Source organism: Balaenoptera physalus, assembly GCF_965194825.1.
Source record: "Balaenoptera physalus genome assembly, chromosome: 7".
Classification (NCBI taxonomy): domain Eukaryota; kingdom Metazoa; phylum Chordata; class Mammalia; order Artiodactyla; family Balaenopteridae; genus Balaenoptera; species Balaenoptera physalus.
This window is the reverse complement of record NC_138886.1, coordinates 110918970-110933064: the sequence shown is the minus strand read 5'-3', so window position 1 is coordinate 110933064 and position 14095 is coordinate 110918970. Positions and strand designations below refer to the sequence as shown.

The window sequence follows — 14095 nt, the reverse complement described above, 5'->3', positions numbered from 1 at the left end:
CAAAATGAAAATGATTCCAAATACCATCAAAGGGGCTTATAAGCACCCAGCATGCACAGAGTGTTTTGATATACAGTGGAGTGTTAATATCATTATCTCTCCTAATACAACATACGGTTACTTTAATCCTCTCCCGCCTCTGTGATCTTGGAAGAGCCGATGGATAGAAGGCAAAGAATAAAACACTATATACAAGGAGACAAAGGGAGAATTAGTCCCCATCCTCTGAATGTGATTTTTTTTGATTGTTTGAATGTTGGCTTCAAATATGTACCTTTATCAGTACTGACTTCTGCATCTTCCATGCTAGTTTGAGTTTGTATGCGACATCAAACATACCTTTTCACACATGTTCTTTCCAGATTTTTTTTAACACTTACTTAGCAGTTTATAGAAGGAAGTGAATGATCTCCTCAAGCTGCTTACAAATTAAAAAAAAAATCTGTGCTTATTAATTATGCAGGATTAGTCTAATTATAATTCAGCAAATTAATTAGCGACAGAAGGTGTTCTGAAACATTGGAGTACATTTGCATGTTAAATGGAGAGGCTAGTCTGTAATATATGTAAATTTATGCATGGCTTCATAGTTTAATTTAAAAATTTGCAGCTGCATATGGTATGGGAGCAGGTGAAAAGTCAGTTTTAGTTTAATGATGCTAACAAACATTGGATGGTGTCCTGTCTTAGCAAGAGAATGCACTCATATCTGCTAATCTATAATTCTGTCATCAGAATATAACATTACATAGACGCTCAAACTCAAGGTCATTAGTGAATGGACCCATAGGTGCAATAGGTATAAAGCTGGAAACTGCAGAAAGAAGGCGAGAATAGGAGGAACCCCAACTCTGAGCTTGGTTTGCTACATTATCCAATATCGCATATGGAGTCAGTTGGCCTTAGTTTCGGGAAAGTAACGTTCCAGCCTGTGTAAAGAGGGGCATCTTTTTGTCTGACTGGTATCTATTCTGTCAGGTGTAAAATAGTTGTCCAACCCTGATTCCCTTTCCAAATATTCACATTTGCACTTCATTTCAATTTCCTAGAGCCGTGGGAAAGTTATTACCGAGTTATGAATTAATGGTAGGGTAGAGAGTTTTACACATTGGCCTCAACCATCTGGCAAAACAGTAAAACCAGCGGACCAGGCAGCAGCAAAGGGCTCTTGGTGTAATTGGTGTTCACTGCTCAGCCTAGCATAGATGAGCTTCACGGGGAGGGCAGAAAGACGGGAGGGGGAGGGGAAGGCTGCAGAAGGGGAGAAGGGGCACTAAGGAAATAGGATAGTAAGGACCCATTAAGCTGATGGCTGGCTAATAACTTCATTTCTCTCCTTCACCCGAGTAGTCATGGAATCAGAAAGGGAAATAGATTCGTAAACTAATTCTGAAGTCTAACTGCAAGATGTTTTCTGAAGTCAGTCTGTAGCATGTTCAGTTTTGCTCAGTCTTTTTTCTTTCTTGGTGAGAAGGGAGAGGAAAGGATAGGGCAAAGAAGAGGATTCGGGTTAAAAACAACAACAAAAAGAGGAAAAGATGGAACTGTGTGCGTTGCAAAGAGCCCTTCAAAGACATTTTATGAGAACAATTGGAATTACAAACATGCTCTTAGTGTTGTGTTTCATTCCAATTCAAGCCCAAAGAGTTCAATTATTATTTTCCTTAGTGGTGTCAGATTTTCATCTGAGTGCAAAAACAAGGACTTTTCCTTAGAGATTTTTTTCCCTGCAAGCTTCCTGGTGCCAAGTGATGGAATTCAGGAGAGTGAAGACATGTCTGAATACAGAAGAAAAAAAATCCCAACATATAACACCAGGTCCTCAGAAACTGTAGTGTGTCGCTAGTCAGAAATAAGTAAATAAGTGGAGAATCAAAGTAGCCCCTGTTTTTGCACCTCGGTGGCTGTTTACAGTCCTTGCCACTTGAGCTTGGGAGACCCTCACTTCAGAAAAAATCATGAAATGGCTTGGAAATGAAATCTGTGGCTATGGAATCAGAATTACACAGTGGGGGAAGTCGCTCCCTTCTGCTACCTAAATGAGCACAGCAGATCCCACTCAGGAGTCGGTGTTTGGTAACGAAGGGTCTATTGCCAAACTGAAATGCCACTTCCAGGAGCTTGTAATTGGAGTGAATGCTGAACAGAAAATGATTCGATGGGGCCCGCTGCCAGTTAGCGGGTGTACGCGACTCTGAATTCTTTTGCCTGACCATAGTTTACTGGAAACCGTGATGAGGATTTTTGACCTACCATCTTTTTGTTGTTGTTGTGCTTTTCCTACAATCTGTTGTAATGGATTAATTACATGTTTTTTTTCTTTCCTTCTTTTTTTTTTTTTTTTTTTAAAAGTACCTCTCCCTAAAAATTAAGGGAAGTTCTTCAAGTGGAGTATATACCAGTACTGGAGAGATAAACAGTGCAGAGAGAACCAGGTTTGAATTTGTGGCAACTCCCCTCTGGTATAGTTCTGTTTGGAAAATGGGCCATTTTAAAGTGTGGTGGGGGGAGAAGGGGCAATTCGGGGGAGGGGGGCGTAGCGAGTGGTGACGTTACCAGGCATTTACCCAAAGACTTTGCATGGATAACTAATCCTCACTATCAGCCTACGAGGTCATGTTACAGAGGATGAAACTGCAGGTCCCTGTTGAAATATTAAGCAACAACAACAACAATAATAATAACTGCAAAAGCCTTGACATCATCTGGAAATGGCTTGATAGGGACACCCCAGTGAGGTGCCACATGGACTGAAATTATCTGCCTTCAAAGGAATTCGCTTGCTGGTCTATTTAAAAATCTCCAATGTAGAAGACTCCCCTCTGTCCCCTGGGTAATGCTTTCAAATTTTAGCTTTGGTGACTTATTCTCAAAAAAATTTTCCAAGACTTAACTTCTTATGTTACACATTTGACTTCCAGCTTTTTTTCCTCCATAGTCTTGATGGACGAATGACCTTGCATCTTCCTCATCCGCTCAAGCAACCTTTTACACTCTTCTTGTAGAGACTACAGCTATGTGGGCCATGCCCTCTGGAGACCATGTGGGTTCTTGAGGTGTCTTGTTTTCCTAATATCTGATAGACTTGCTTATCTTCCTCTGCAGAATCCAATACAGCCACAGAATTTCTAGAGAACACAGTCCCTGATAGGAATGATAGACATGGTTGTTGGTTTGCTTGTTTCGTTTTGTAACATGAGGAGTGACCCCATTCTTATTTACAGAGAGTAAGATGTAGACAGCGACATGATCCCCTGTGTAGATCCATGAGGCACTCACTGGTACCCTGAAAAAAAGAGCTGCTTGGCAACATGTTCCATCTTTTCCTTCAGAAGAAACTTGGCCAAGCTCCCACCTTAACAATGTTTTCCTGAGTCAGACAAACCTGAGGTCCACTCCGGGCTCTTCCACTTACTAGCTGTTTGACTTTGGGCAAGTAATCTAACCTTTATGAGTCTTGATTATCTCCTCTGTAAAATGGGGATGTTATTTCTCATACTCTCAGAGTTGGGGCGATTAAATGAAACCATACATGGCTAATAATATGAAGTCAATGAATAGGGGCTATTTATTTATTATTATCATAATCATTATCATAATTAGACTTTGAGCCAAGGGAAGTTAGAGGGATTGAATGTAATCAGAAGTAAGAAAATATATTCCTTAAAAATTTTCTGTAAACTTAAATCTTTCAGATCTGAAATGGGCTTTCACTGGAATCATGCAGGTGAATAAGCTTTTGTGGTAATACAACCCTTTAGGAATGTCTGTGGAGAGTAACGATGCTGTACTTACTCTGTTTGTGTACTTATATTTACATTTTAAGGAGTCATTTAAATAAATGGATTGCATGGAAAATCAGCTTATAAAAATGCGTATTTGATTTAAGCTTAAATAAGCCAGTCAGTCAAAAATTTTAAATTATCTCCTCTTTCTATGATCTTCTTGGGTCTTTGTACCAACTGCCATCTTACCAAGCAGATTGTAAGTAGCAAGCATTCTCAGATGTCCCATTGTCACATTTTTTTTTGGGGTGTAGCAAGAGCCAACTGGAAGTTTGACCTCCCACAGTCTCTTCTTTTTTGTGGACTTGAGCGAGAGTCTTCACAAGGCCTTAATAGCTTCAGGGCCCTTTCTAATCTTGGGCTGACACCTCAACAATCAACAGATTGATCAAGGGCACGTCATCTTCCGGCCAAGGCTGGGGCCCACTGCTGTCCTTCTCCTTATTTGGGCTGCCTGAGTTTGGATTCTGTTGGAGGCTTTGGGGGGAGGGAAACGTGTTCTCTCTATTGTCAGAAGGTTCAAAGAGGATGTTACAATTTAGACCTAGATTAAAGCTAGAACATTATCTTTGTGTTTTACACTGGTCTCAAGTGGAAACCAATCACTTAGGGGTTTTCCTACCATCTAAAGCAGAGTGAGCTGCCATGCAGGCTATCCTTAGAGTAAGAAAATGGCCCCATGGATGTGACCATCCAACACGACTTCTCCCTCTGCTTGTAAAGACTGTAAGCTTGAAAGAATCCTGGGAGAAGAGAGGTAACTGCCCATTTCTTTCAAATATGATTTTATGATTCAGCCCATCCCAACATTTGGTAGTTCTCACGAATGATATGAGAGAGTGTTCTAAGAGAAAGGGATTATCTTCTTTTCAGAAGTGTGCACAAACAGTGGAAGGCAATGATATTTTAATTTATTGGACTCTGGAAAAGGAGGTTTAGCAGTTAATCCAGATGAAATGTGTCTTCCTCAAAAATCAGTAGACATAGACCTTTAAGCACCTACATGGTTTATCAACTGTATATATGGCTCAGCCTTTAGTGATCCAACCTGCATATGTGGCCATTGTGGCAGGGAGAGAACCAGATACAGCATCCCCGTTCTTGGCCCTTGGAGAGTGTGGGGATGTTCCCATCTCCATGGTGTATAAGATGTGGCCATGTCATCACAGAAGCTGTTTCCAGGGTAGATGGAATTAGAATTTTTTTTAAGGGAATAAGGAATGAAATTTCAAAGTGAAAGGTACTTTACATGTTATTTTGCATAGAGTAAGGCTCTGCATAATGGTAGCTGTTACTAGTGCCAAGTTCACATTCTTTTGATATACACTCCTATCTAATTTTTCTCTTGAAAGAAGACTTTGTGCCTTCCACAGTGCTTTCCGAAAGATTTTTTGTATTATAATTTTTTAGAAGGCGCTAGATCTTGGGCTTCTAATTGGAGGTCAATTGAATGGCCTCTTCCACAATTCTGGAGAAATAGTATGCTGCGTTTTGTACTAGATCATTGGCTATAATCTCGAAGTCTGGCATGAATATTAAGTAGTTACCCTTCCTGTGATTTAGAGATTCCCCACTGACCCCACCACTGGACCTGAACTCTGCACCTTATTTGTACATCTAGTCTGAGTCTCAGTTTTTATTTGGGGTGGGCTCAGGACATGTCTAGAGCCACCTAGGAGCTTTTATTGTGTTCTTGAACAATGCCGAGTGTTCTAATATTCCAGAGATTAGGAGGAGAAGAGATTTCTTGGGTACCAGGTAATCCTCTGGGATCTTATTCAGACCCGTATTCAGGGGTCTCCAGGCTCATCTCAGAAACTGAAGAAGAATTTTTCACATAGTTTGGTTGTGTGCTCCATGAGGACAAGATTTTGTCCATCTTCTTTGCCATTCTGCTGAACCTTTATGGCGTACTCCACACTTAATAATCAGCCAAATGAGTAAATGAATGAATTCATCAGGGGGTTTCAGTCGTAAGCATTTACTTCCACGCAACTATCTTTGACCTCATGTTTTCCTTTTGGGATACTATAGTCCTCTCTCTCTCTCGCCAAGAAACCAGAATCCTTCATGGGTTTTTTGGTGGTTGTTTTTGATTTTTTTCAGACTATGTTTTCTGAAGTTTCTTTTTAAACAGTTATATTGAGATATAGTTTACATACTATAAAGTTCACCCATTCAAAGCGTATCATTCAATGGCTTTTACTATACTGACAGAGTTGTGCAACCATCACCACAATATAATTGGTGCAGGAAACATAGAACGCCCGGTGGAGCTTGCTGCCGGAAAGACCCAGGTTCAAATCCTTGTTTCTGCCACTGACAAGCGGTGTGATCTTGGGCCAAATTTCTTAAATTCTTGGCGCCTTTGTTTTTCCTAGCTGTGAGATGATTCGTCACTCATACAGTTGTTGTGAGAAATAAATGAGGCGTTGGATATCAAGCACATAGCTCAGAGTGTGGCATGGAGCTGACATTTGGCAAACCTTCTTTCCCCCCCTCTGTGACCCCTGTACCCTTCAGCTTCTGGACCACACAGGATGGCGAGCAGGGACAGAGATGGCTCTGATCTGTGATATTCCTGAGCTACCTTCGCCTGCTGCTGAAGCACAAAGAAAGGATCCTAAGAGAATGGTGCCTCTCACTCAACAACCGGCCCATCAACCTCTGGGTCCCACCAGCTCTGGCCAAGGCATCAGCCAAGATGCCCCACTTTCCACCCGGCAGCTGTCCTTGCTTATTCTTCTTTCACAGTCTCCGATCAGCGGGTTTGTTCTCTCTTTCAGAAAACCCCCGCACACACCCCCACTTGGACCTCAATAAGTCACAGACTTTTGTTTCCAGTGGTTTCTTCTTCCAATGTCGCCATTTCTGGAGGGCTGTCAACTCTACACATTTTTCTTTGCAATCATAGAATAATAAGGTTGGAAGAAACCCTAGAGATAATCCAGTTAAACCCTCCTTTTAACAGTCAAAGAAACTGAGGCCTAGAGGAGCAAAGTAACTTGGTTACATAGTTAGTTGGTAGCAGTTCAAGACTAGTACACTGTCAGCATTTAATAGATATCAGTGCAGTGAAGGACTGCCTTTGGGTCTGTTCTATTGCCTCACTTGACCCAGGAACCAGATTGAAAGCTGAGGGCTTGAGTTCAGATTTAGATCCCACTCTCTATTCCTCTTTCTCTAATAAAACAAGGATAAACCTGTCGCCGTTAGCATTCACTGTTAAGGAATGAGATCAGAAGCCTTGTAGAGTGTACCATGCTAAGTGGTTAGAATATTTCTGGAGTCAACATTGTTTGGAGAAAGTGAAAATTACAACTTCCATCCTGATGAGTCTCTGCACATTTGGTCTGAATCTTGTAATTCATTTTGGTTTCCCGTTGCTGAGTGGAGAGAGCTGACATTTTCCAGGCTTCAGAGGGATCTAGACCCAGGAGATTTATTCCCTGCAAGTTACCCTATGGTTAATGGATGGGATGGCTAGTAGAGGGTTCTGTACCAAGCCCCTGAGCATAGCGGGTGGAGGGGGTGAAGGGGAGGAAAGTGGGAGACATCAGTAAAAGGAAGAGAAAAAAAATGGAGATGTCAGTAAGCCCCAGAATTCCTTTAAATTGATTTCTAGGTCCACATCTAAAATACGCAGGTCATAATTTCTGGTGCTAGCCATTTAGAAGTAGCTACGCCTTCTTTTAGAAAGTACTATACAATGTAAGAGAATTTTCTCTCTCTCCCCCTCCTCCCTCCCTCCTCCACCCCTCGCTTCCCCTTTGTGAACAGGATGTTATATCCTTAGTGTGCAGGGGGCTGGGTAGGTTCCAAACTCAGACCCCAGGCCAGCAAAAGAGTCAAAACTGGGTGTTTTCTAGCCAAAGAACTGTTAAGGGTCGTAATTTAAAATGAATAAAGCCTTTCAGCGGGCCCCTTCTTTCCCTAAATCAGTTTGATTTTATGTAAACATTTATCTCCTTTGCGCTTTCATACCATTCATATAATAATGCCTTCATGAACATTAATGTTTTCAACAGATACATTTTCGAGAAGGTGAAGGGGGTGGGTAGGTGAGGGGAAGTATAACACACAGAATGTATTATAAGGAGTCCAGCTGTGCTAAAACTTGCCAAAAACCAAGGAATTTGTGAGAAAAAGAAAATTTGGTTTTAGTAGGGGAAAAGATGTAAATCACTCATGGGGGAGGGGCGGGTGTTGGAGGGCAAAGGTGGTGTGAGGGCAGGGGTTATTGTTTGGAAAGAGACTCAAGTGAGGAAAAGGCCAGTTTTAAGTCTTTTGTGAGAGCATCTCCTGGCATTTTAAGTTGCTGTAGGTGACCCCGCTAGGAAGGCACAAGTGAAAGAATGCTTTGCCTTAAGAAAGAAAATGTTTGAATTTTGACCAATCTGTTTTTAAATACAAGCAGCTCTCCCTTCTAACGCACTCTGGCTGCTCTGGACAGACGCCCCACTGCCCTTTCGAAAGCAGAGGCAGGCTGTGAATGTGAACACCGCATAAAGCAGCAAGGAGTGCTTCCTCTGCCTTGTTAGTCTCTGCCTGGTACCTCGGATAAAGGCCCTGGACACCTTCATGGCCCAGAAAGCAATGCTTAGCCCCCGCCCCAGAAAGAATGCAAAGAGAGAAGTGAAAAGCAGATGCTATAAAATTATGAAAAAAAAAATTTAGCTATTCTTTCCAAATTCACACCCAACCTTATTTATAGATAGGGGTCAGGAACACTTGGCCAAATATTTTTAGCAAATCTAGAGAAAATGCTCTGAAAGGGCAATTCCTCTTCTCTCCTCTTTCATCATTTACTGTTTATCTCCCCATCAGGTTTTCTTTTTTTTTTAAGTGCTAAATACAATTAATTGGAGCGCTCTCTAATTCTTTCGTGTGATTGTTAAAGAAATAAAAATAAACAGAAGGTCACCACGACAGCATCTCACCAACCGTTGCTTTAAAATAGAATTTTTGGAAGCATTGTTGATTTCTACTTATTTTTGTTGGTAAATCCTGGGGAAAAAATGTATCTCTTTTCCTTTAAAGTTCTAATTCAAGGCATGGGTGGTAGAGTTCTGAAGGGACTTTGGGACTGCGGTAAAATTTCGTTGTCATAGTAACAGAAAGGGAAATAGGCCTTGCTCACCTGGGACTTTAACACTGCAAAAGCTGGATTTTTTTTCTTTTTTTTTTTTTTTTAAGGAAAAGGACTCTGCAAGTGAAATAAATGAAAAACTTATTGTATTTCGAAACAGCATTCCAAACATTAAATAGGTAAATGGCTGAAAAGACCACTTCTGCCATTTTTCTTGGTTTCTGTACTCATCTGATCAAAGAAGCCCAATTTTAAAAGTGCACAAAAAGGTTATCTGGGAGAATATTGGCTTAAAAATATGTGTTACAAATGATAACCTCAGACCATTATTCTGTGCCTTTGTATATTTCTGGATAATCTATAGAAAGGTCTGAAAGGACATTCACACTTGTTATTAATCATAAAAACTCCAGCATATACCTGCACAGACTGACTGGATAGTAACATTATTTTCTGATTTTATATCCATCAGTTGAACATATCAGGCCCCCTTTGTGTGTGAGGGTTTACGTGTGAGGTATGTGTGCATGAAGATGTGTGTGGCCAGCGGAAAGCCACATACATGACGAACCCTGGGATTCTGGGCTAAGTCATGCCATTTTTAACCCTCTGGAGCAAGATAATTTTGTACAGCAGGAGTCACTGCTGCTTGTGAAGCTTTTTTTTCTTCTTTTCTCTCTCTCTCTCTCTGTCTCTCTTTTTTGGAGAGAGCACGCCCTAGCCACTCGGGGGCGGATGTACAAACCAGAACCCAGCTTGTGAACCACTTCACAACCCTCCACAGTGATGGAGCCAACTTGGGACCCAAAACATCCAAATTTGCGAACTGCAGTGGGTCAGCTACGTCCCTCCACAGGCAGGGCTGGCTGAAATTCCCCAGACCTGAAATCCAATCACTTTCCAATCAAATCTAATATAATGCAGATATATTCTCTCCTAAAACATGTTTACTTAAAAAGGTAACACCTTGCTTTCTCTTCACAGATTCTTTTTAAAATTTTTCCTCAAGTGCAATCAGAATTGTTTGAAAACAGCAGGAAACCCAAGGGACATGAGAAGGTTTCAGGTAAGGGGCCATGCCGTGCTTTCCTGGTAAATAAGTCATCCTGTTTTCTTTCTCCTTAGCACTCTTTTTCTTCTTTTCCTTTCTTTTTTTTTTTTTTCCCCCTTAGAAAACATTATTCACGGAAACATTATGTCACGCTGCTAACATCAAAAAAGATAACTGTAAATGACCGCCCTCTTCAGACAGTACCAAGGGTTTCTTCATTTTGTAGTGTTTAAGGCCTTCTGCCTGCATTGCCGGGAGCCCCAGGGGAGGGGCACCGACCCAGGCTGGAGATGTGACTTTAAGCCCTCAGGCTGCCCTTCGCACACACAGCTGCCCACAAGCAGGAACAGTGTTCCTGATACTCGGCCACCTTGGGATTTTTCAAAGCAGCTTCTCTGTGCTTTCTGCAAGCAACAGCCTCTCCTTGCCTTTGCCACCGATTAACTATTCAGTGGTCTCTCTCAGAGTGTCTGGGAGAGCAGCAGATCAAGCAGCCGTGGTCACTTTAAGATCTCAGCATGACAACGAGACCCACGGGACGGTATCCCAGCTGCCTGGCAGTTAAAGCTGCCACCGGTTTCATCACCCCTGCCACCGATGTACCGGGGATACAAGCTAATAAAAACACAGAGCGAGGCAAAGTGTGTCAGGCTGGAGATGCGAGGAAAGCAGCCCCTCTTGGCCCCCTTCCTTCATCTCTGAAGGACCCACATTTAATCCATCAAATGGCTTTCCTGCCACTCACGCCCAATTGAAATACCTCCTGCTCCTTTCCCCATAGAAGAATGGAAAACATGTTAAACAATATTATTCAGGCTTGAGACTTAAAAAAAAGATCCTGGTAGCAACGTGAGAGATGAGAGATGGGGATTATTAGCCTCACGTTTCAGGTGGGGAAAGTGAGGTTCTGGGAGTTTAAGTAACTCGCCTCTAATCACGGGAAGGAGGTGGTGGAACCCAGAGCCAGGCGGATGTGTCTGATCAAACTCTTTCCACCGGACCCCGGGTTTGCAGCGTGTGCAGCTGCTAGGTTTATGCTTTGCTGTTGCCTTTTTCTAAATTCTGAATAATTTCTGAACAAGGGGCCGCACATATTCATTTTACACTGGATCCCACAAATGATGTAGCTGCTCCTGCCTGTTGCTCAAAGAGCTTCTGTGGTTTAGCAGCAGAGTCATTAAAGAGTTAATAGGAGAGATGGGTACGTGCAAGGCCAGTGAGCACGACCTTGAAACACAAAAATTCCTGTAATGTTTCTTCACCGCATCATGGGTATCAAACAATCTTGCTGTGACTGGGACATTTTTTTTTGTTCGTTGTGTAGCACTAATACGAGCCTCGCCTAAACAAGTTAAACCTCAGCTCTGCATCCTGCAGACTCTTCCCCTGCTGCATGATAAGAAGACAAATAGAAATGAACTGATTTTCTTGGGGGAGTACATTGTGCATAGTGGAAGTTTATGGTACTCAGTGTTCCAAATGGAAACGTAAATAATTTCAGTCCAAAAAAGAGCGAAATTCAAAAGAATTCCAAAGTGCCCAGATGACCAAAGCTTAGCTTTCACGTCTGGAAGAAACAGAGGCAGGGAAAGAAGCTAGCAGCTTAGATTCCTATCCCCCCTTATTCTCTATCATCCCTTCCAAAGAGTTTTAAATTTGAGAAGACACTTCTAGGAGGCTTTAAATCGAATGCCTTGTCATTTTATTTATTTTATTTATCCCAAATTTTAGAAATGTACTCACTAAGCAGATGCACCTAATATTTCCTCTACTTCTCCAGTTATTTACTAAGTGAAATTTTTAATGTGCCTGAATTTTTTAACAGGGTTAGAATAAATATTGTTCATCTCAAAATACGAGGAATTCTCATCCTATGTGAATGTACTTGACTTTTGCAAAGACAAGGGAAAAGATTTTTTTTTAAGTCTGTGGATTCTAGGACTGTCTTATTTCTGGGGTAGAGCTAAAGTCAACTGGAAAAAATTTTTTTTGCATTTTTTTTATTGAGATAAAATTCATATAACATATATTCATCATTTAGACCATTTTAAAGTGTATGATCCAGTGGCTTTTAGTATATTCATAGTGTTGTGCAACAATTACCACCATATCATTCCAGAACATTCCATCATCCCAGAAAGAAACCCCATACTTCCCAATTCCCTTTTCTCTCCACCCACTGACAACCACTAATCTACTTTCCGTCTCTACAGATTTGTCTATTCTGGACATTTCCTGTAAATGGAATGATACAATATGTGGCCTTTTGTGTCTGGTTTCTTTCACTTAGCATAATGTTTTCAAGGTCCATCCATATTGTAGCATGTGTCAGTATTTCATTTCTTTTTATGGCTGAATAATATTCCATTGTAAGAATATACCACATTTTGTTTATCTGTACATCAGTTGATGGACATTTGGGTTGTTTCTACTTTCTGGCTTTTATAAATAATGCTGTTATGAACATTTATGTACAAGTTATTTTGTGAACATGTTTTTGATATCTTGAGTATATACCTAAGAGGAGAATTTCTGGGTCATATGCTAACTCCAGCTTTAACTTTTTGAGGAAATGCCAAGCTATTTTCCACAGTGGCTGCACCATTTTACATTCCCATCACTAATGTATGAAGGTCCCAATTTCTCCATATCTTTTCCACTACTTGTTATTTCCTGTTTAAAAAGAAAAAATCCTAGCCATCCTGTAAGTGTGAAGTGGTATCTCATTATGGCTTTGATTTGTCTTTCCCTAATGACTAACGATTTGAGCATCTTTTCATGTACTTTTTGGCCATTTGTGGATCTTCTCTGGAGAAATCTCTATTCAAATCTTTTGCCTATTTTCAAATTGGTTTACCTTTTTATTGTTGAGTTGTAAGAGTTCTTTATATATTCGGAATACTAGGCTCTTATCAGATAAGTGATTTGCAAATATTTTTCTCATTCTATCACTGGCTTTTTTCACTTTCTTGACAGTATCCTTTGATTCACAAAAGAACTGACAATTTTTATACTGTACTCAGATTCTATGACAAGTATAGCTTTCCATGAAAGATCTTGTACATGGAGAAAGGCTTGACTATGTGCTGTAATGGTCAAGTGAAGAGCTTGGATCAAGTTCAAAATATGAAACAAAACCAGAGATGGTAGATAATCATGAGAGTGATCTAAAGGAATGGTAGCTTAGGAATTCCTAGAATATACATATATATCATTCAGAATTACAAATGTAATAATTTTAAACCATATGGACAAATAACTTCAATTCTCTACTTTTGTTATATGATCAAACGTAGATTTAATCTGAAGTGTTTTTTTTGTTTTGTTTTGTTTTTTTGTGGAGATTTGATCTGAGCAGGATAAAAATACAAAATATTTCTAACCAAATCATGAATCCAGCCAAACTCTCTCTCCTCTCTCACCCCTTCTCTTTCCACTATCCCCCAAACATTGGTGGAACCTAAATTCTTTTTCCAAAAATGATCAAATGAGAACAAAATCATTATATCAAACTTATTTTCCAATCTGAACCAAACCTCTCTTTCATTCAGTTCAAGTCCTAAGTATCATGGGCATATAAAATATTTATCGAAACACAAGGGTTTTAACCCTTTTTCGGGGGGGTGGGCGCTCAGACCCCTTTGAGAATTTGGTATAAGCTGTAGTTTTGTCCCAGTAAAAAGCTACATTCCAACAAAGTTTTGCTTAAAATTTCAGGGGTCCCGAGACCTCTTAAGACATCTCCGAGAATTCCACGGACCCTTGATCTAAAGAAATGAAATTCATCTAACACCCAATGGGCACCCTCCATGTAATTTAACCCTTACGATGGGGACCTGTCCACTTAGGACTCATCCTGATGATCTTCCCATTCTCTTGGCTGTAAAGACCACCTGTTCCCGGTGACTCCCGGCTGCACAGCCTCAGACCTCCCCCTTCTCTGGAGCTGCAGACCCCCAGCCCTGCCTTCCTCCTGGGCATCTTCCCGTGGATGACTAGTGAGCGCATGCTCACGGCAGAACTCAGTGCTTCCTCCCTGATCCGCGCCTTCCTCCTAAGTATGTGTGAGATCCACCTCTCTCTCCCGAAAAACTGCAATAGGCCCTTTGCCTCTCCTCCTTCCTCGTCTAATGCATCCTCGCACGGCTGCCAAAGTGATCTTTTAAAACA

General features: G+C 41.0%; 1 protein-coding gene across 2 annotated transcripts in view; it reads left to right on the top strand.

Moving 5' to 3' along the window:
• Positions 1-14095, top strand: part of EBF2 (EBF transcription factor 2) — a 189094-nt gene that overhangs the window by 121936 nt on the left and 53063 nt on the right. For both annotated transcript variants that reach the window (XM_082468916.1, XM_082468915.1), the window contains exon 7: positions 9859-9940. In XM_082468916.1, the coding sequence (XP_082325042.1) occupies positions 9859-9940 (82 nt within the window). The remainder of the gene's footprint in view (positions 1-9858; positions 9941-14095) is intronic.